Source organism: Equus quagga, chromosome 3 (assembly GCF_021613505.1).
Source record: "Equus quagga isolate Etosha38 chromosome 3, UCLA_HA_Equagga_1.0, whole genome shotgun sequence".
Lineage (NCBI taxonomy): Eukaryota > Metazoa > Chordata > Mammalia > Perissodactyla > Equidae > Equus > Equus quagga.
Window position 1 is genome coordinate 94,538,895 of NC_060269.1, and position 23,996 is coordinate 94,562,890.

Consider the following 23,996-nt stretch of genomic DNA (forward strand, 5'->3'; position numbering starts at 1 on the left):
AAATGAGAAGTTTACAAAATTTAGAGCTAGTGTTTTTCCTACTTTCAGAGTTTTATAAACAAAAGTCTTCCATGGAACTGCAACAGATAAACAGATAAAGGAGAGAGGCTTGGTGGAAGCAAAAGTGAGCAGCTTGGCACCCCACCCATGCAAATTTAGTCTCAACCCAAGACTCTGAGGAACACATCTGAAGGCCACTGAGCTAGCCTGAAACCCTCCTTTACAGAGAAGGAACACGACACCCAGGCAGCTTAAGTCATTTTTCAAAGTTACAGTAACACCTCAATTAATTTTAACACCACTTTCATTGAACTTTATACCATTGATTTTCAGGTGAAGACGAGATATATATTCAACTCTGCAGAGTATGTTCAGCATGTCAAGAGATTTTCACATACTCGGGTATATGGGTTAGCTATTCTGGTTCAAAACAGATTTGGCTTGAACTAAAGAACCCTGACTTACAGCCTATCAAACATACATCGTACATCTGCTTTAACCATTAAAGTCAAGAATGCACTTTCAGGGTGCTCCATTTTGGCAGCCCAGGTTCCTAGATTTGGATCCCGAGTGCAGACTTACACCACTCATCATCATTAGAAATGCTGTGGCTGCAACCCACATATTTAAAAAAAAAAAAAAAAGAGGAAGATGGACAACAGATGTTAGCTCAGGGCTAATCTTCCTCAGCTAAAAAAAGAAAAAAAAGCACTCTCTTAAGATAAGAATGCATACTCCCCCTCCTATGCCAGTATCAGTAACACTCTATGGGTAAGGCTTGTATTTGTCCCTTTCTGGACATCAGGGTCATGTTGACCTGTCAATTTGCAACTGAATCCCTCTTTGAAACTTTGATGAATATGTATCCTGTGTTTACTGCACATTCTCTGCTCTAAAAAGATATAAGACTGTACTGAAAGCCATACTTGCCCAGAATGCTTTCTTCCTTTGTGGAAACTGCCTTCCCAGGTTATAATCCTCACTCAAGTGATCCTGGCTCAAGTAAAACTCACCTTTCCCTTCTTATCTATAGAAAGGTTGCTGGTCACTTTATGTCAACAAACATTATATATTTGGAAAATTAAAAAACAAACAAAAATATTTTTCATTCTAAAGTACAGAAACAGCATAAAATTTTCTAAAAATTATTATAGGAGACAAGAATTTTAAAAATTAAGGAATAGAAATTCATATAGCTACTGTTTGCAAATAAATTTATTTTAATTGAGTCTACATACCTTCTTCCCCAGTGCCATATCCAATGTCAAATCAAGATAAACACCTTGCTTTGGATTAGTAAAGTCCAGAATTTGAAATTTCTTAAGTAAGTGAATAGCTTTTTCCACATCATATATCTGCCTTGGATATAAGTGTTTTAAGTAGACATCATCCTCAGGTTCGCCTTCCATAAAGGGGTATGACTTTATTTTTTCTATCTCATCTTTTTTCTCTTCCAATGTTTTTTGTTTGGCACCTTTTTTTGTTTTCTTTGCAGGCCTGAAAAAAAGATAAATTCAAGATCAGTTATGTTAATATGTATTCCAAGAGACTTAAAAAAAAAAAGCCAATGTACAGAAGATGGAAAAAATAACAAAAACACAGCTTATTTTAATTCAAAACATAGATTACACAGTTTTTGTACTTTCTGCAGTTGATACAAAGTTGGGTAAAGCACTGATGCTACTCTCCAGAAACTTAGAGCAGAAGAGACAGACATGTAAACAGATAATTTCAATATAATGTGGTAAGTACTATGAGAGTGTTAGTCAAGCTGTAGGGAAAAGATATTTAACCCAGCCTAGGAGGCTAGGGAAGAGTTCTGGAAGAGATGACCCCAAAGTTAATTCTTGTAGGATGCAGAAGAATTAGCCCAGGTATATAACCAAGAGAAATGAAAACATACAACCACACAACAAGTTGTACACAAACGTTCATAGCAGCTTTACTCACAGTAGCCAAAAAGTCAAAACAACCCAGATGTCCATCAACTGACGGATACATAAAATGTGGTGTATCCATATAATGGGATATTAATCAGCAATGAAAACGAATGAAGTACTGACACATGTTACAATATGTATGAACTTAAAAACATTACGCTAAGTGAAAGAAGGCAGTCACAAAAGACTACATATTGTATGGTTCCATTTATATAAAATACCAAGAATAGGCAAATCTATAGAGACTGAAAGTAGATTTAATGGTTATCTAGGGCTGGGGGAGGGGTTTAGGAAAATGGGGAGTGACTGCTAATTGGCATGGGGTTTTGGGGGAAGATAATGAAAATGTTCTAAAACTGATGTGGTGATGGCTGCACACCTCTGTGAATATACTAAAAACCACTGAAATGTACATTTTAAATGGGTGAATTGTATAGTATGTAAATTATATCTCAATAAAGCTATTATTTAAAAAAATAGTTAGCCAGGCAAAGAAACAACACAATGAAAGTACTGAGGCGTGAAATAGAGTTGTACACAAGGGGAGCTTTTCTAAATTCTAACTGACTAGAGCAGGGGTTGGCAAACTTTTTCTATAAGGGACCAGACAGCAAATATTTTATGGGCTCTTGTCTCAACGACTCAATTCCACCATTGTAATGTAAAAACAGTCATAGACAATACAAAAACGAATGAGTGTAGCTGTGTTCCAACAAAACTTTATTCATGAAGACTGGTTTAAATTTTCTAATTTTCATGTGTCACAAAATACTGTTCATTTTCCTTTTTTCCCTAAGCATTTAATAATGTAAAAACCATTCTTAGCTCATGATCCCTACAAAAATTGATGGCAGACCAAATTTTTTACCCCACTAGCCATATTTTGCTGACTCCTGAACTAAAGGTAAAGCAAAAGGCGGAAAGAGCAGATGATGAATGAGATTAGGGATGACGGAGGACCTCCTCTAGAGGCAGTGAGAAGCCTGTGAATGAGAGTGGCGTCTGCATTTCAGGTAGAGTATTCAGGCTGCAATATAAGGGATGGATTTGAAGGAAGCTGGATTGGAGATGATTAAGAGACTATTCCCTCCCTTCCTTATCAAGGAGATATGACAGCCTGAACCAGAGCAGTGAAGGGAATAGGCTGGAGAAGATGAGAGATTAGAAAGGTATTTACAAGGTAAATACTGAAGATAGGGAAAAGGAAAAGAGAAGACTCTAGAATAGTTCTTAAATTTCTGGCTTGGGTGACTAAACAGAGAGAGTATCATTAACTAAAAACAGAAAGCAAGCAAGCAAAACAGGTTTCTTGGGAGGGAGACAGTCACAGAGGCGAGTTCAGTTTGGGGAGAATAGAGTTTGAGTGTGGGGTTAGTTGCATCAATTTGCCCCAATTCTTTAACGCCTCTCTCAATTAGAGTCCCTTTGCTAAGTGACTTTGCAGTTCCTCTCACTTAAAAGAATGGAGTATATTTCCTAGTACCTTGATTTGGCCATGTGGCTAGTCTGGCCAACAGAATAAAGCAAAAGTAACTAAAAGCTTAGGCCTTAAGAGGCTTAATGTTTCCACTTGTATGTTTGTATTTCTGCCATTTTCATAAAAACATGCCTGGGCTAGCCCAAAGGTGGAAGGATGAGAGATATGTGAAACAGAGCTGCCTCCAGAGCCCCGGGCTAGATTAGACAATTCTCAGCCACCTGCAGACTGGAGCCCAGCCAAGGTCATCAGAGACACCCATCCAAAACTAGCTTAGATCAGCTGACCCAGAGACGTGTGAGCAATGATAAATAATAGTGGAGCAGTTTGTTACATAGCAGAAGTCAACAAGGTGATTACAAAATAAGAAAACACAATCAACAGGTAATTGCAGGTAAGAGTTTGAAGCTGAGAAGACAGAATTAGAGGTGATATGATATATTTTCTCAGCATTAATTCAAATCACACCTATAATCTTTTAAATATAAAAGTTTTAAATTCGTGAAATAATATTCTAGAAAGATATTTAGGTTCTGTGGTAGCCAGAATAATGGCTTCCCAAAGATGTCCATATCTACATGGCAAAAAGGACTTTGCAGATATACTTAAGGTTAAAGACCTCGAGATGCAGAGATCAGGCTGGATTATGCAAGTGAGCCCAATCTAATCACATGAGCCCCCAAAAGCAGAGAAACTTTCCCTTTTCCCACCTGCATCTGAGAGAGATGGGAAGAGACAGGAGAAATCTGAGCATGAAAGAGATTCAATCTGCTGTTCCTGGCTTTGAAGATGGAGGAAGAGGGAAATACGAGCCAAGGAATATGGGTGGCCTCTCGAAGCTGGGCACGGCAAGGAAACAGACTCTCGCCCGGAGCCTCTAGAAAGGAACAAAGCCCTGCTGACACCTTGACGTTGGCCCAGTGAGATCCGTGTCAAACTTCCGCACTACAAGATAAGAAGTTTGTGTTGTTTTAAGCCACAAAGTTTGCGGTAATTTGTTATGGCAGCCATAGAAAACTACTATGGGGTCTTATAAAATTCACGTGAAAGAAATGAATGACAGTAAAACAATTTTTGAAAAAAGAACCTCAAAAACCAATCCAATGCATAATTCTATTCTCACTTTTAGCACTCAATGAATTCTTATTACCACAACTAATAACAGTATCCTCCCACCTAACGAGCAATTCAACAGAACAGCAGATAATGACAAGGCTCATTTTTAATGGGACACAGGTGTCCTTCTGGACTGACGACAGCAAGTCCAAGCAGGTGCCCAAGTGGATGGATGCAACGCGCCTCAATAGCTACCTTGGAAGAACTCCACAAAATCCTAAAATGTTCCAAACTGGAGCAGTCACATTTTTATTTTATATTTAATAAAAGAGCAGTGAGGCCAATAGAGGAAGGAGCCTGGAAAGCCTGTTTTAGTCATACATTCTCTACCTAAAAGAAACAAAATGAATAAGTGTCCTAGCTGGAACCTACAGATTTACTTTACATAAATGCTGATTTCTCCACTAAATTTTTAATCATGGCTGAATCTGCCCACTTAATTTGCAATTAATATGAAACTCCCAGGGGCTGAAATATGATTTTTAAATTAATAAATATTTGCAAAACCCAATAAAGAGACTGAGTTGGGTATACAGCAATTTACTTATTTATTCTTTGGAATTTGTTTCACAAAATATTTGAGGTGATTCAGTGAAAATACTTTTAAGTTAAAGATGGAACACTGTTTTAGTAAAAAAAAAAAAAAAAAGTATAAAATCATTATAACCCAGATCAAATAGGACTCCAATGAAAACATTTTCTTCAAAAATAAAAAAAAACGCAATTCAACAAAATCAGTCAATAATAATTAATTTTATAGATCCACTGACTGTTTTCCATGACCCTCCAAAAAATGTCTATCTTTACTCAGAGGAATCACATCCAGAAGAACTCTGCTGTTCATGCAATTATGGAAGGCCCTATCAGGAGAGCTCAAATACTATGATTCTCAGGAAATAAAATAAATCATACTGGAAAGGTTTTTGGGAAGGTGAAGGAGAAACATCTGGCAGTCTGAATTGAATTTAACTGCAGTTACCTGGGTAACTAAACCACACAGATTAAATGAGTAATAAGGGACTGTACTCAGGTAATAACTTTCTCCCTGCCTCATCTGTCTCCTAACTCCAGAAGCATGAAAGGAAAAATAATTCCATTTGGGTCGTACCCAAATAAAACAAGGTAAGAAAAAAATCAGTGCTATAATAAAGTTCACTTGAAGACCTCTGAAGATCTGTGACCCCGGAGATCCTAGTCCTTTTAAGGCTGGCGAACGCTTTACAAGGAGGAATTAGGGCCTCAGGGGGCGGGGAGACCCGACACAACGTGGGGTACTATCAAACTAAACTGAACTAAACAGAACTAAAGAGAAAATGCCTAGGGCATGTAACCATCAAGGAAATGCAAATATCTGGAATTCTTATTTCTCAGAGTAATCACATAAATAAATTCACTAACATCTCTGATGCTGGTTTATTCATTAAACTAAATGCAGAAGCTCTGCTTACGCTTACAATGTAAAAGCTGATAGAATAAAATCCAGTCAACAATAATAGAAATAAATGAAAATAAAGAAATAAAAGCTAGAAAGAGCGTTAGCAATGAGAAAGAGTAGGATAGAAAAACTTTTCTTGATGCATCATAGAGCTGAAATCTCCAGGCGACTAAGCAGTCTGAAATTCAAGGAGAGTCAGTCCATACTCCCCACCCCCACTCCACATGCACAGCGCCAGGATGGTCTCACTTGCAGCAGAATATGAGAGGAAGGCAAGCAGATAAGGAAAAAAATCAGCTAAAATTTTAGGGCTAGAGGGCCGGCCCAGTGGTGCAGCCATTAAGTGCGCACGTTCCAGTTCCACTGCCCGGGGTTCGCCAGTTTGGATCCTGGGTGTAGACGTGGCACCGCTTCGCACGCCATGCTGTGGTAGGCGTCCCACATATAAAATAGAGGAAGATGAGCACGGATGTTAGCTCAGGGCCAGTCTTCCTCAGCAAAAAGAGGAGGATTGGCAGTAGTTAGCTCAGGGCTAATCTTCCTCAAAAAAATAAATAAAAATTAAAAACAAAAATTAAAATAAAAATTAAAAACAAAAATGTTAGGGCTAGCGTGACAGTATAACCCCCTGGGAGATCCAGACACAGGGGGAGTTCACACTCAATTTGTAGGCCCTTTCCACAGACCTCCACCAGATGCTCCCAGGAAAGACTGGAGCAGGCCAGGAGCCCAGAAGGCCTCCCTCGAGGGTGCAGGCATGGAGGAGAGTAGCCACTGCTGCCAGAAAGGCGTGTAACCCTGAAATCCTCTAGAGCACAGGTAAATACCCACTGTGTGTAGGGAAAAGAAAGAAGGAAAAAACCACTAGACCTGCTACACTTGTGGGAAGGGCAGGAACCAGTTCTGAGCACAGCATCCTTTACCAATAAAACTGGGGAAGGGCCCGGACACTCCTGGAAAAAACCAGCAATAGATACATACCAAGGGGAGAAGGGACAAAAATACTGAGAAAAGCCTGTCCCCAAGGTCCAGCTGGATCTACTTAAGACAAAGGCTGGATTTGGCAAACAGAGAATCCCTCCTGCACCCATCACCAACCTAACAAGTGACAGCAGTCTTCTACTAGGGGAGGTTTACCAGAGAGACACTCCCACCCCCACCCTTGGGAGCTGCAGCTGCCTGGGCGAGGCAGGAAACTGAGCATGGAACAGCAACACTGAGAAAAACATTTCAGCAACACAGCCCCCACCCTAAGCACAAGGTAACAGTACAGAAATTTGAAGCAGGTGGTAACCATAGAAACAACAAAACCAAAACCTAGCTCAACTTCTGACTGGATTGTCTCAAGGCTGTGACAAAAGAAGAGGCATGAGCATTTCCAGCACAAGTGCCATGCACTCCGGTCTCAACTGATTTACACAAGATGTCCAGCAATCAATAAAAAATTCTGAGACAGAGAAGCAGCAAGAAAAAGAACCTACTGTCAAGAGAGAAACAGAACCAGAGTCAGAGATGACCGAGTGGCCTTTTTTATCAGGATCTGTCATTGGCAAACCATGGGAATATGGACATACATGGAGGACTAAGGAGATTCAAAGTAAGAAAGGAGCAAGCACAAGGCCCTCTATCATGTCTCAGATCCTGACAAAAAAAAAATCGGCCATGAAAAAACTATTTTTTAGTATATTACAAAGTCAGTATAGCCAGCCCTGGTGGTCTAGTGGTTAAGAGTCACTGCTCTCACCACCACCTGGTCAGGGAACCACTCCACCCATCTGTCAGTTGTCACGCTGTGGTGGCTGCATGTTGCTGTAATGCTGAAAGCTATGCCACCAGTATTTCAAATAACAGCAGGGTCACACATGGTGGACAGGTTTCAGCAGAGCTTCCAATCTAAGACATACCAGAAGGATCTGACCACCCACTTCTGAAAAAATCAGCCATGAAAACCCAATAGGAGTGGAGCATTGTCTGATAGAGTGCTGGAAGGTGAGAGGATGGCATAAAAAGACCAGGCAGGGTTCTGCTCTGCTGTATAGTGGTCACTAGGAGTCGGAATCTAACTGACAGCACTAACAACAGCAACAAAGTGAGTACATTAAAAAATTAAAACCACAACTAAAATTATGCATACTACGATTCTCATCAAGCTATTGAATAACTCTCATTGTCAGACATGAAAAAAACCATCTGCTAATAATTTTTCATAGTTTTTTAAAAGTATATATAATTCTTATGCTATGCTTTTTTTTTTGAGGAAGATTAGTTCTGAGCTAACAATCCTTCTCTTTTTGCTGAGGAAGAGTGGCTCTGAGCTAACATCCGTGCCCATCTTTCCCTACTTTATATGTGGGATGCCTGCCACAGCATGATTTGATGAGTGGTGTGTAGGTCTGTGCCCAGGATCCGAACTGGCAAACCCAAGGCTGCCGAAGCGGAGCACGCAAACTTAACTGCTACACTACTGGGCTGGACCCTTACGCTATCCTCTTTAGGTGAGAGAAAATTGCTTTTAAAGTTGTACTGGAATAGAACATAGAGATGACATAAAATGAAAAATTTCTATAGGATAAAAGAAAACAACATTTAAAGATAAAATATTATCAAAACAATATCTCTAAAGCACAAAGCAGAAAGAAAAAGACAAACAGTCCAATAGAAAATGGGCAAAATATATACATTAGAAATACGATGAAGTAACTTAAATAAAGATCGATGATATCCAGAGTTGTAAGCAATGTAGGCACTCTCACTCACTGCTGGGTGGGGATGTAAACTGGTACAACCAATACTCCTCCAACTTCTCAACAACAAAAAAGAATCCAGGTACTAGTCACATGCAAAGAAAGCCTCCTTTCTTGTTACATTTCTGCCACCTCCTTCTTCATCCTATCTTCAAGCTATATGAGACAGTACTACTTCTCTATCATTCACTTTCATGCCTGTGTACCACTTAAATGCCTTTCTCCCAATTCCCCTGCCAAATTTTATCTACCTTTTGGGACCCAGATCAAATACTTCTTGCCATACTCTCCTCCAGGTAGAATTAACTGACCTGTCATCTCTGATCCCATAGCACTTGGTCATTCCTCTACCATAACAGTTAAGACATATTAAAGTTACAGTGCAGCTATGTGCTAAATTATAATATACAAAGAGTTCCTACTAATCAACAACAAAAAAAGGGGAACAGGATATGAATAGAAAATTCACAGTAAATAAAATATAAATGTCTCTTAAACATGTGAAAAGATATACAACCTCAATAATAATAGTAAATGAAATATAAATTAAAACCATGATGATACAACTTATGCCCTATCAAACTGGCAAAGTTCAAAAATTTTGACTATGCGGTATATGGGAAAATAGACATTATAATACTTGCTGTAAGGACAGAAATTGGCAAGATCTCTATGAAGGCAATTTGGTATCACCTATCAAAATTATAAGTGCACACATCTTTTGACTCAACAATTCTATTTCTCTGAGTTCACATTACAAATAAATTCATAATATTTGACAAGATCTATGTATATGATTATTCACTACAGGATCATTTGTAATAGCAAAAGATTGGAAAGATAAATATGTATCAATGGGGAATGGTTAAATAAATTATGGTATATTCACACAATGAAATATTATACCCATGTTTATTGTAGCATTATTTACAATAGCCAAGACATGGAAGCAACCTAAGTGTTCATCAACGGATGAATGGATAAGGAAGATGTGGCATATATACACAATGGAGTATTATTCAGCCATAAAAAAGAATAAAATATTGCCATTTGTGAAACACGGATGGACCTTGAGGGCATTATGATAAGTGAACTAAGTCAGACAAAGACAAATACCATATGATCTCTTATACATGGAATCTGAAAAAAAAAGAAAACTGAACTCATAGGTGCAGGGAACAGACTGACGGTTGCCAGAGGCAGGAGTAAGGGGTGGGCGAAATGAGTGAAGCTGGTCAAAAGGTACAAACTTGCAGTATAAAATAAATAAGTCATGAGGATGGGGATGTAACACATAGCATGGTGACCACAGTTGCTATGTACTGTATATTTGCAGGTTGCTAAGAGAATAAATCTTAACAGTTCTTATAACAAGAAAAAAAAATTGTAACTCTGTATGGTGATGGATATTAACTAGACTCGTTGTGGTGAGCATTTCCCAACATATTCAAATATTGAATCATTATGCTGTACACCTGAAACCAATATAATGTTATATATCAACTATATCTGATCAAAAAAAAAAGACTAGACAGCTCTATCTGAAACAATTTCCAAGATATACTGTTAGGTTAAAAGCAAGCAAGCAAGATGCAGAACACGGTATACAGTTAAACAGGAAACTATTTTCCTCTACTCAAAATTCTGACACTAAACGTGGGTTTTTTCCCTACATCGACCAATTATCTGACAGTATCTGGGTATCTTACAATTCAGTATAATTCTGACACTATCTAACTGAATTTAGCATCAGATCCCACAAGTTAAGGGCCTGTTCCCACAAGACTGCCGCAACTTCAGATGCCAATTGCAAGTCCGTGCCTCTGGGTACTTCTGGCCAATAGGTTATAAATCAAGGGGTCCCAGGATCCCCTCCTCAGGCTCCATAATTTTGCTAGAATGGTTCAGAAAACTCAGAGAGGGGCTGGCCCGGTGGCACAGCGGTTAAGTCCTCAAGTTCCACTTCGGCCGCCTGGGGTTTGCCGGTTCGGATCCCGGGTGTGGACATGGCACCACTTGGCAAGCCATGCTGTGGCAGTCATCCCATAAAGTAGAGGAAGATGGTTATTGATGTTAGCTCAGGGCCGGTCTTCCTCAGCAAAAAGAGGAGGATTGGCAGCAGATGTTAGCTCAGAGCTAATCTTCCTCAACAACAACAAAAAAAAGGTCCCATCTAGCAAAGAGCTGGATGTAAATAAAACCAATTTTCATGAACAGAGAACTCAGAGAAACACTTAAAATTTACTGGCTTATTATATAATAAAGGATATGATAAAGGAATCAGATGAAAAGGTATATAGAATGAGGTCCAGAAGGATCTGGACCACAGGAGCTTCTGTCCCCACTGGGTTTGGGTGCGCCACCCTTCCAACAAGTGGATGTGTTCACAAATCCAGAAGCTCTCCGAGCATGACCAATTAGGAAATCAATCTCTAGCTCCTCTCCCCTCCCTGGGGGACGGGAAATGAGGCTAAGAGTTCCAAGCTTCTGATCATGGCTTGGTCTTTCTGGTGACCAGCTCCCATCCAGGAGCCCACCAAGAGTTGCCTCATTACAACAAAAGACACTGCTATTACCCAGGAAATTACAAGGGTTTTAGGAGCTCTGTATCAGGAACTAGGTGAGGGATCAAATATTACAACAAAAGCTGCTCCTAGCCTCATTACCACTCAGGAGATTACAAAGGTTTTAGGAGCTCTGTGTCAGGAACTGGGGGCAGAGACCAATATATTTCTTATTATGTCACAAAATCCTAGCTTCAACACTTACTAGCTCTGTGATTTGGGGCAAGTTACATAACCTATCAGTGCCTTGCTTTTTGTCTCGAAAAAAGAGCATAATAAAAATAGTTTCTACATAAGGTTCCTGAAAGGATTTAGTTATTGAATGTCGGTGTTATAAATGTTAAGTATTATTATAATAAGTCAATGTCTTTCCTTCAGGATTATAAGATCAAAGAAGCAGAGATGATAAACTTTTACAACTATATGTCTCTGTATGTCTTTATAGAACCAAGCACAATGTTTTTTAATCAAAATTTTAAATGATAGCAAATGAAATAACCAAAAATATACTTACTTTGTAGCAGCAGCAAAATGTCTATTGGGTGTCTGAACATATGCAGAACAAGGATAAAGAGGTGTCTGATAAGGCATCTTGGAAAGACTATGCCTTTGATGAGCTATCAAGACTAGAAAGAAAAAACATAAAAAATATCAATCATTACATTCATAACTTTTATATCCTTAATCAGTGTTTCCCAAAGGAAAAATATTCAATGTTTTGTGATTTTTAACTATCCTTTAAAAAGTATAATAATGAAAACTGCATTTCTTGAAACTCAATCCAAGTAAATACATCTAATTGAACAATTTTGTCTTTATTTTTAACTTAATCTAGTTGAGGCTCTAAAGAGTATGTTAGCTCTATTATTATGGAATATGTATATGTATCCTGAACTTTTTAAATAATTTAAATTTCATTTTTTTTAATAGATAAGACATTCACAGAGTTGCCCAAAGCACTTCTGAAGAATAAGAATAAAGTGGAGGGAATTGCCTTACCAGAGATCAAGATTTGTTATAAAGGTGCAGTAATTAAGACATTTTGGTATTGGGACAAGTATAGGAAGACAGACTAATAAAACAATCAGCAGTCCAGCAACATCCCATACACATAGGGATATCTGAAACATGACAGAGATGTTACTGCAAATCACTGTGCAAAGAATTCAATAAGTGGTATTAAGACAAGTGATTATCCGTAGGGAAAAGAGTATATTTAGACCCCATCTCACACCACAAACACACACACACACACACACAAATCAACTCTAGATGGACTAAGGACTTAGATGTGAAGGGCAAAATTTAGAGTCTTTCAGAATACAGGAAAGTATCTTTATGATCTTTGAGGAGGGAACAATTTCACAAACAAAACCCAAAAGGACTAACCAAAAAGTGACTCCATTAGTGTTAAGAACATCTATTTATCAAAAGATACTTTATAGAAAGTGAAGACAAGCCAAAAACTGAAAGAATATAATAGCAACATATATAATGGACAACAGATTAATATCCAGAATATGTAAGATCAACCCAATTGAAAAATGAACAAAAGAGATGAATAAGCTTCTAACAATGTCAGGTTTCCTGACAATGAGATGGAAATTACTCATTTCCTTTGCTAGCTTACTGTCTTATACCTGATCCTAAAAGGTTAGAGTTCCCCAGGGCTTCTCACCTAACTATAATCCTCACTCTCCCTAGATCTTATGCATCTAGTCTGCCTTCCCACTATAACCACCATAGTTCAGGCCATCATCATCTACCACACTGATTACTGCAACATACTCCAAACTATTCTATCTTCTACTTTTGGCCCTCTCCATTTCTTTTCCACATACTAGTAAGAAGGACGATTTAAAAATGAAAATCTTATCATATCCTTAAAACGTTTGGGTGTCTTCACCTCGCTCTTTGAATACAGCAAATTCTTAACAAGGTCCTCCATGCTTTACTTCTAACCTATCTAGTGAGTTTCATCTAATACCACTCTCATGCTTGCCATGCTGCAAATACATTGGCCTCTTTTCAGTTACTTGAACACACTGTTTTTTACCACCTTTGGATTTTCAAATATAATCTTCCTTCCATCTGTGACATTCTTCCCTACCCCTTTCCACTCCCCCTTCTCCTAGCTAATTCATAATTATCCAATGATCTTTCAGGACTCTACATAAACTACTTCTTCAGAGAAGTCTTCCCTGAAGACTCAAAATAGACTAGGTCTCTCACATATACTCTCACAGCACATATGACAATTGTAATTAAAGAAATAATTATCCATTTAATGTCTGCTCCTGAGGAGATGATAAGCACCATAGGCAGGGCATGTGTCTAGCTTATTTACCATTCTGTCCCCAACATGTAGCACAGTATTTGGCAAATGAAGACACAATAAACATCTGTTGAATGAAGCAAAGAAATATGAACAAATGAGAGCAAAAACTGGATTCAAATCACTTTAAATATTATTCATTATAACACATGTAAGAGGGGTGGCATTTTGTTGAAGGTCCATTTATTCAGTCATTCATACATTTATTCGACAATGAATATGCCAACAAAACATGTGCTAGCACTGCTTTAAGTATTTAGTGAAGAAAACAGACAAAAATCCCTGTTGCCATGGAGGTTACATCCTAGTTGGGGGGAGACAATACTAAGAAACATAAAATGGTAGTAGTGGGGGCACCCACTGGATAAAAGTGATTGAGAGTCAAGGGGAAAGTGGGCTGCAATCTTAAGTAAGATGGTGAAGGCAGGCCTCATTAAAAAAAGTGACATTTAAGCAAAGACTTAAAAGAAATGAGAAAGTTAATCACGCAAATATCTAGACAAAGTGTTCCAGGTCCACTCGACTTGGGAAAAAAAAGTCTTCCCAAGGCAGAAACGTTCTTGGTGTGTTTAAGGAAAAAGGAAGCCAGTGTGGCCAGAGCACAGTGAGTGAAGGAGAGGGTAGCTGGAGAAGTCAAAGAGGTAAGCTGGGTGCATGGGGGTGGGAGAAGGCAGGCACCACATGATGCGGAAGACTCTAGGCCAATGCTGTCCAGTAGAAGTATAACGTAAGCCACATGTGTAATTTTAAATTTTCTAATAGCCACAATAAAAAAGGTAAAAAAAAAAGAAAATTAGTAAAAACTAACATTTTTATTACAGCTAATACCTCCAAATATTATCATTTCAACATGTTATCAACATCAAAATACTGAAGAGGAAGATGGGCACGGATGTTACCTCAGGGCCAGTCTTCCTCAGCGAAAAGAGGAGATTGGCAGCAGATGTTAGCTCAGGGCTAATCTTCCTCAAAAAAAAAAAAAAAATACTGAGATATTTTACATTTTTTAGGCACTAAGTCATCAAAATCTAATGTGTATTTGACACACTCAATGCAGATTAGCCACATCTGAAGTACTCAATAGTGGATAACAAAATGGACAGCACAGCTATAGGCCGTTCTTTCTAAGGACTTTGGCTTTAGAAAAATGGGGAGGCTTTACAGAGTTGTGAATGTAGGAACATGACTTAAGTTCTTAAAGGTCCAATTTCACTACCTGTTGAGAACAGACTGTAGAGAAATCCAGGTGAGGGATGGCAGCAGCTTAGAAGGTAGTTGCAGCGGAGTAATGACAAGAAGCAAGATTCTAGATTTATTTTGAGGGTAAAGCTAACAGGATATGCCAACTATTTAATGTGAAGTGTGAGAAAAAGAGGAGTAGTTGAGAATATTCCGAATTTTTGGCCTGGACAATTAAAAGGATAGAGTTATCACCAAATGAGACGGGAAAGACTTTGGTCTATGACAATAAGTTCAATTTAGACAAGAGTTAGGTGCTGATAAGATATACAAGTGGAGATCTAGAAAAGGCAGATGAGTTTAAGAATCTAAAGTTCAGGAGAGGGGCCGGCCCCATGTCTAAGTAGTTGGGTTGACGCGCTCTGCTTGGGTGGCCTGGGGTTCTCCGGTTCAGATCCTGGGTGCAGACCTAGCACCGCTCATCAAGCTATGCTAAGGTGGTATCCCACATAGAGAGACTGGAAGAATCTACAGCTGGGATGTACAGCTATGTACCAGGGAGCTTTGGAGAGAAAAAGAAAAAAAAAAAAGAGAGGAAGATTGGCAGCAGATGTTGGCTCAGGGCCAATCTTCCTAAAAAAAAAAAAAAAGGAACTTCTTTCTAAAAACAAAACTCACCGATTTAAAGTTTAGGAGAAAAGTCTGACTGGAGATATAAATCTGAGAGCCAGCAAGAGGAGTAAATTTAGATACAAAAATTTAGAATTTAGAGGATGAAGGATGGAATTCCGGCTCCTGAGAGTTTCAAGGAAGTGACTGGGGAGAGGAGAAGGAATCAACAAAGTAATGTGAGAAGTAACAGATGAGATAAAAAGAAAATTAAGAGAGAGAAGAAAATGTGGCAAGAAGAGAGCGATAACCTTTGGTTCTCTTTTTGGTTTCTTGTCTAACATGTTATTTCTATCATACATAAAGATAATGCCATCAGTCTCTTCTCAGTAAGGATAACTTTTTGATTTGCTCATTTAGTAGTTAGCGGGATCTGCCGTGATCTTCCCCCCCATCTTTTAAGCAACACCTATCCCAAATAGAGAATGCAGATCTTGACACTGAGCTTTCCTGTGAGAAGCATTTGAAAAAAATGCTACAATGCATTTGAAAAAAAAAAAAAAATCACTGGCTTAGGAGTGAAGCTTCAGTTCTTTCTCTGCCACTTACTAGTTATATATGAACTTGGCCACATACTTAACAGGATCATTTTCTTCCTCTGCAAAATGAGGGAGATGCTGGTGGCTGCTGCCTCCACCTAAAGATCTATCTTGATTAAATAACAATACATATCACTGTGCTTCAAAAACACAAAACAAAGCAAAAATAAAGCTTTGTACCAAAAAAGGGCTGTCATCCAAGCCAACAATTGGACCTTATTAACTGATGAAAAGAGCTGCTACGAAGTAGTACTACAGAATTAGCCTCCAAATGATAAATGTTGACGTAAATTAGGCAACGTCTGGAAATTTAAGAATTGGAATCGCCTGCAACGATGTACTCCGAAAGCAACAACAGGCATTTTGTAAACTATTAAAGTTTATAAATGTAAGCCACTAAGATATACACCTTTTCCAAACCAGAACTCACTTCAGGTATCAAACTCCTTTCCTCTGCAGCCCACATCCCCAGTACCGAAGACAGAATCGTGTCCTTGCCTCTGTCCCTGTGGGTGCTGGAAAGATGTCAACGTACACCCCTCTCCCATTCCCACCTCACCCGTAGGTGGACGGCTCTAGAAAGAAGTGAAAACTGTAATAAGGTCTCTTTTAAGTAGTAATGACCCTCTGGAGAAACTAGAGCCCAAAAAAAGCAGGAGGTTTTTCGAGCCCCGAGCGCAGATCCGTGCCTAGGCCGGTGCGACTTGCACTCTGTTGCAACAAGAGACTCCGCGCTGGAGCTACTTTCCCCGCAAGCCCAGAAAACCCCGTGCTTTACCTCTACCGAGGCATCTAACGGCCGCCGCCATGTTGACCACTCCGGATTGTGTTCACGAATTTGGTCCCCCGCTCCAGCTTGGATCAGATTTTAAAAGGGTTCCCTTCCGGAATTGGCGGAGGGGGAAGGGATTAGAAGGAGCAAGAGGGAGGGGCGGGAACCAAAATATGCTGACTGGGGAGGGCCCTCGACGCGGCTGCCCCGTGGCGGTGTTACCATCGTTCTTCCGTGCTGCTTAGGAACCTGTGTTTCGTGGTTCCGGTACTACAGTTTTACCAGCTTCAGGGACATGTGCCCTTCCTGGAAAAATAGGTTGTGAAGGCGATGCTCTGTTTTATTCTTTTTGATTCTGCAAGTGTACAGAGAACTCATTTTAGTAGATTGTGAGAGTAAGCAGGAAAGCATGAAAAACAGAAAATCTGAAGAATCTCACCAGCTTCCACCACCACATTTCGGGCCTTGTAAAGACTTAAAAAATTGGCCAGGCTTTCACCGCCACCCCAGGTGGGGGTCCCGCTCGTCGACAACATTTCCCTTTTAACTGAGCGCAGGAGCAGCGCGGTTTTAAGTTACTCTTCGCGTTAATCAGCTTTCCATTTCACCCCTGCTGGCAAGCTGTGCCCTTAAGATCAACTGAATAATGCTTGACAAATTTATATAACACTTCTAGTTTTAAGATGGCAGATCTGAAACCTACGCACAGGTTATTCTGGCTGAAAAAAAAAAAGAATCAGTATCCTTTCCATTACGTCACAGCTGTCGGGTGTGGTTTATCTAAAACAAATCTGATCACGGATTGTATCACTTCCCCAGTTTAAATAAAACCCTCCAGTGACCGCTGGAGCTCGCTTCTAGCCTCCGCCCACCTCCCCAGCCTCAGCCCCTTGCCAACATCCCCTCCTCCTGCAAACACACACACACACACACACACACACACACACACGGTTTCTCACCTCCATGGCTGTTCGTTCTGTCCCCTCTGTTTGGAATATCTTCTACCACATCACCTAGGTAACTTTTTTTTTTAAAGATTTCAGCTCAGGCTTTACTCACTGATGAAGCCTCCTTCCTTTCTTCCCAGGCTGAGTTTTGACCAGCGCTTCCTGGTTTTGTACAGTATCCAGGGCATATACCTATTTTTGTTTGTTTTAAAGCAGCTTTATTGAGATGTAATTCACATACCATACAATTCACCAATCTAAATTATACAATTCAGTGGTTTTTATAAAATTCAGAGTTGTGCGACCATCACCATCTGAGCTGTTTGTGGGCGGAAATCAAGTCATCCATTTTTGCAACCTAGGCATGTACTACAATACCTGGCATGTAGGAGGCCCTGTTTGTTGAATAAATGAATAGATGCATGCATGAATTAGTGACTTAATTAGAATAGCAAACCTGCAAAATTAACTTGCTTCCATGAAGCTGCCCACTGGAAGTGGCCCTGGATCAAAGTGAGAATTTCACAAATGCTTTATTTCATATTTATATATTGTACTCCTCTAAATGAAGCTTTCTAATTTATTGTCCTGTTGCTGTTAAAACCTAAGCAGTTACTTCAAAAGTTCCACGTTCATTTATAGCTATTAATACAAAAAACTCAAAGAACTTGAATCTCCCTCTATAACTTCCTCTCCTTTCTCCTTCCTTCTTTCCCTTTCTCCCTTCTTTTCGCAAATATGTGAGTGCCTGCCATGTGTCAAGCAGTGTGTTTGATGTGGTGACTAAAAGCAACACAGCCATTGCTCTCATGATACTTAAAAATGAATTTCGTTTGAGGGTAAATGCCAGAATTGGGACAAGTTCACCAAATCTATTTCAGACAAAAACTAACACCCGGATTAGAGGTGCTGGTCCTCAGACTCTACGTCCCTCCCTTTCCATAGCTGGGGTCAGTTGGCCCCCATGCATACACTTCTTTATGTTTCCTATTATAACAACAGAATTTAAATGTTCGCTGTTGGGACTCAGAGTAACACGCAGTCTGCTTGTAGTAGTAGCCTTATTAAAGCAGTGTCTGGAGAGGTACAGCTTGCCTGAGTGCCCACTTTGAGCATCAGAACTTGATGGCATGAGTCGGTTGGGTCCACAGTCCAGTTATCTGTATATAACAATACATAAGAAGTTCTTTAGCCTGAGTCTTATAAAAACTACAAAAATCCGCACTGAAATGGGAACTCCAGACCTCTAAATATTTAATACATAATGAGCCGCTCAGTGAAGAGAGGCAGTAGGTTATTTTGGTGAGGCAGTAGTTCTTTGGAGCCAAACTTCCTGGGTTTGAAGCCCAGTATCATCATTTACTAGCTGTGTGACCTTACTAGCAGGTTACTGTACTTCTCTGGGCCTTGGTTTCCTCATCTGTGAAAAGGACCCAATAATGAGATAATTTACCGAGGTACTTACACACAGTATCTGGCACAGAATAAATACTCATTAAATGTGCAATGTTGCCATTAGTAAGGAACCAATGAGAGCACTTAACCAGAGAGGCAAAATGAATAAGCTGTTCTAGTGCCCCTTCTTCCAATATCTGCTTATTTCTTAATATGATACTTGCTGTTCTAGTCCCTAGATGTGCTAGGATGTCGCTTTCTTTCTATCAGAACTTTTATTAGTATTTGCAGAAAGTCTTTAGGCTGTGTTTATGCACTTCCTCAAAGTTCACTTTAAACTCAACTTTCCCCAATTGATTTCTAGGAAGGTTTATACTCTCCAGGAGTCTTGGCAACCTGCCAGCTTCCTGCCTGCTTGGCGAATTTCCCTGAGAAATGCTTCTAAATGTTTGCTCAGCCCTGTGGTTCTCTTGACCTATGTTCTCTACCTTCCTCAACCATCTTCCAGTTGAGCTAGAAACTCCTTGCAAGAAGAGTCACTTCCCAGTTGGGGTTCAAGTGAAAAATGGATTCTCTTATTGAACAAAAATAAGGAACTCCATGACGTTTTCTATTTCAGTAGTGTGCATCAGAATCACACAGAGGCCTGTTAGAACTCAGATTGCTGGACTCCATCCCCCAGAGTTTCTGATCCAATAGGCCTGGGGCAGGCCCATGAATTTGCATTTATAATAGGCTCTCAGATGATGCTGATGTATTGGTCCAGAGACCACGTTTAAAAACCACTCCCCATTTAATACCATGAAACATTTGCATCCATACCTACCATTAACTTAGGGAGCAGTTGTTTTGTTTAATGAGTTTATACTCAATATAATATAGGCAATAAAAGCATAAATTTCCCTATGTGGTGTCTCTAGGACCAGGAGTGACCTACTTTTATCCCCTCCTCTAGACAGAAACTGCTATTCCACACCTGGACTTCAGCTCCAAAATTGTCCAGCTGTCAGCTAGGAGAATTTCCAGACTCTGCCTGTCTGCCTATCTGGATTTTAAGTATTACCAACCCCTAGATTCCCTTCCCTCCTTGCTTACTTCAAACTCTGATTATTTTTTCATAAATAAATAACTGTCTATAATAGTGATTTCTCAGCCATGAGGTTGCAAGTGTGATTAAGAATTGGAACTCATTTTGTCTTGCCCTCCCATATATGGGAGCTTCTCTGTCCAAAAACCCCTAGGAGACTATTTTAATTCCAGATGGAGTTAGGGGATTTAGAACTGTCCAGTGAATGCTGGTAAATGTTTAACAACTGGCTAACCAGTACAAAAGAAATGAATTTGTAGAATTTGCCCATCTCCATGTTGTAAATATTCTCACAATAACTATTTTCAAGCTACCAAACATTAAATCAACCAGCTCACAAAATTTCTGACAACTTAGCACTTGGTTCTCCCATGGCTATAGCACGCTACTGGGAGTTCCCTAGTAAAAGCCTTTGGTAACTTTTACAAGGCCAAAACCAAACCAATTCTTCCTAGAGCCACACTTTTCAAACATTAGTGTGACTACAAATCACCTGAGAATCTTATTAAAAATGTAGATTCTAATTTAGTAGGTCTGGGCTGGCACCCGAGATTCTGATTTCTAACAGGCTCCTAAGCAATGTTGATGATGATGCTGGTCCATGGACCACACTTTGAGTAGCAGGGTCTTAGAACACATCCTGGAGCAAACTTCACATTTCTGTCATTAGTCCCAAACCAGAACCTTCTGAATAGGCTCTCTCTTCCTAATACAGAGAATCAACTTAAGTGGATCCTCAAATTTCTGGGTATGAACTCCATGACCTCCATCTTTCAATAGAGATACTACAAACATCAATAACTTCCTGTCCCACTCACACCTGCTTCTGGTGGAAACTTCCCCCTCCCACATAAATAAAATTCCCCAGCCCCAGCTGTTTGGCTCAGTGTAAGCCATCTGACCCAAGGAAAGTCCATCCATACTGTAGCCAGTGATCTGGCTTGAAAGGAAAAGCTAGGCCAGTGGTTCCTCTCACAAAACTGAACTTGGGAAAATGAAAGACTGAAATATTTAGGTGGGAGAACTCAAGCTGTAAGGTCATGGAGTAGATTCAAGGCTGGAGAAGCCTCGAAAGGCAAGCTGAAATTATTAGCAAACAGAAATGATGCATGGGTAGTTACATGAAGCTAGTCAGTTTCAAGAGTAGAATGGAGTGAGGATGCTGGGAAAAGCTGAGATATCATGAAGAAGAAAGAGATCAACCAGCCTCTGAGAGGAAGATAGCAAATGCTGCCTCAGTTCCTGTTAGAGTTTCCGTGAAGCCTGCTGTATCACTGTCCCTCTTTCTGTGTGCTTGGGAGATCCTATCTACCATATATAGCCATGGTATAACCCCTGTTTTGTTTTGTTTTGTTTTGTTTTTTTGAGCTAGTACCTGTGAATTTCTATATCTTCTAAACAAACCAACAAAGACCTAATTAAAACCATGGGACTCTAGTTATTCTAGTCATAATGCATGAACTGAGAGTTCTCTTCCAGAATTAGTAGCATGGAATCTCAGAGTTTGAGAAGCTTTTGAAGGTCTTCTAGCTCCTGGTGTATAAACTCTCTCTGTAATTCTCTGCTTAAATTTCTGATGACAACGTCTTGAATATTCTATAAGGTAGTTCATTCCATTTTTGGACAACTCTAATTGTTAAAGTTGTTCCCTATATTAGACCTGAAATCACCTTCTGTGTAACTTAGACCTAATTGAACCCTCTGGGTCGCTTCCATTTCCACATGGCAAACTTCCTGGTACTGACAACAGCTATCATGCTTCTTAAATCTTCTCCTCACTTGGCTGTGTGTCCATGTCCTTCCCCACCCTCAGTTCTTTCCTTCCTTCCATGGTGTGGTGATGAGAGCCTCTCATCTTCTAGGAGACTTACCAAGGATATACTCCTGATTGCCTATGTCTGTCTTAGAATGTGATCCAAAAACTGAAAAAAACACTCCAGAGGAAAAAGGAATAGTTAATTTTTCCTGGAAAAATTAATGCAACCTAAAATTCCAGCAACTTCTTCGCCCGTTCTAATGGCTTCACTTAGTACTTTGTGATTCCTTTGCCTTTCCTCGATACTCTTTCTTTATAACAAAAAAGCATACCACAAGTATCCTGGATTTTGAACTAAACTAAAAGGTAAGGTTCTTTTTCATGAACTTCTTGCTTTAAGATTTCTCTATTCTAGAATAACTCTGTCCAATCCAAATATAATACAAGTGACAGATGTACTTTTGTTTTCTAGTAGCTACATTAAAAAAGTAAAAAGAAACAAGTGAAATTAATTCTAGTTATTTAACTCAATATATCTATAATATTATCAGTTCAACATGTAATATAAAAAATTATTGAGATATTTTATGTTCTTTTATTCTAAGTTTTGGAAATTTTATACGTGTTTTACATTTAGAGCACACCACAATTAGGATTAACTACATTTTGAATGCTCAATAGCCACATGAAGCTACCATACTGGACAGCACAATTTTAGAATAATAATAATAGCTGATGCTTATTGAACACTTACTGTGTGTCAGGCACTTTTCTAAGGAGTTTACATGTTTTAACTGTTTAAATCTTCACAACAACCCTATGAGATAGTCACAATAATTATTCTCATTTTACAAATGAAGGAACAGAGGCACTGAGAAGTTAAGTAACTTGCCAAATTAATATGTAGTTGAGTTGGGATTTTAACCCAGGATGCCTGGCTCCAGAGACTATGTACTATTATACATGTATCATACACCTATTTCATGCTGGACACTGTGCTAAGCACTGTACATATAGTATCTCACTTAATTCCCGTTTTATAGATGAAGAAACTGAAGATCCAAAAAGTTAGTGACTTTCCCAAGGCCACGTAACTAATGTTCAAATCTAACATCACAGCCAGTACATCTGACCATTGCACCCTCCTCCTGCTTCACTGCCACCCTGAAACTCTGGTGTTTATACACACATACAGCCATGACTCAGTATTTTTGATGCCAATGTTTTAAATTAGAAAATGGCCAGATAATATCAGAGTGTGTGGGAGAAAGTAAATAGCATGTAAGCACATATACATTATTTTTTGATCTTCAAAGCCAAGCGTGTAAATCACATGCACCAACAAAACACTAATTAGAGTTAATTTTTTTTATCTCTAATGCATGCAGAAGTAAAACTTGTTTGAAATATTTATCTAAACTATGGAAATGCGTTTTTTAAAAATTTTCTATATCTGAGAAAAGTAACAATACCAACAAAATTCTTAGGAAGATGTTTTACTTTTGTAGAAGAGTGTGCACAACTTATGCAGCTTTATGTTTTCTAGACTTAGAAGTGAGCACTCCTTTCCGGTCTTGTCTTTCTTTTAGATTAGGTTGAACTGGGGCTGAGTTCCTCACCAAGCTCCAGCCTTAGGGGTTAATAAGTTCTTTCTCTATCTCTGGACATCTCCTTTTTACTGCTTCAGGAAATGAGCCCAAGGTTTTTAGGAAATCTTGGGAATTATTTCTTAGTCATTTTTATCTAAAAAATATTGAGTCCAAATACTCCAAAATTCATCCATGTGTAGTAGTATCTCATGTTTGTCTAAATTACTTTATTCCATTTAACAATTTTTCTGTCATTACTACTGGGTTAGCATTTTTCTTCTTCCCGTAGTTATCAAGTAGGAGAGAGAGAACAGGAGTAGCATTGGAGGGAGTGAGGGGACAGATGGAGAGAAAACAGACTCAGAGAGGAGAGGCCTCTGATAATCTAGAAGCCAAATGTTCAGGTCAAGCTTTCCTGGCACAGCCAACCCCACCTAAGTTATGTCCCCACT

The 23,996-nt window shown here is 39.2% G+C and overlaps 1 protein-coding gene across 4 annotated transcripts in view; it reads right to left on the reverse strand.

The window, feature by feature from the left end:
- The window catches only part of MRPL1 (mitochondrial ribosomal protein L1), a 58,927-nt gene extending 41,661 nt beyond the window's left edge, over positions 1-17,266 (reverse strand). Inside the window, exons 1-6 of one of the 4 annotated variants that reach the window (XM_046657585.1) lie at positions 17,210-17,266; positions 16,777-17,125; positions 16,429-16,573; positions 13,624-13,678; positions 11,791-11,902; positions 1,239-1,497 (exon numbers count right to left, since the gene is read on the reverse strand). In XM_046657585.1, coding sequence (XP_046513541.1) covers positions 1,239-1,497; positions 11,791-11,902; positions 13,624-13,678; positions 16,429-16,464 — 462 coding nt within the window. In that variant the 5' untranslated portion in view covers positions 16,465-16,573; positions 16,777-17,125; positions 17,210-17,266. Of the gene's footprint in view, positions 1-1,238; positions 1,498-11,790; positions 11,903-13,623; positions 13,679-16,428; positions 16,574-16,776; positions 17,126-17,209 lie in introns of those variants that run through there. The other 3 variants (XM_046657583.1, XM_046657584.1, XM_046657586.1) reach the window with 3 other exon arrangements.
- Between the last annotated feature and the right edge of the window lie 6,730 nt (positions 17,267-23,996).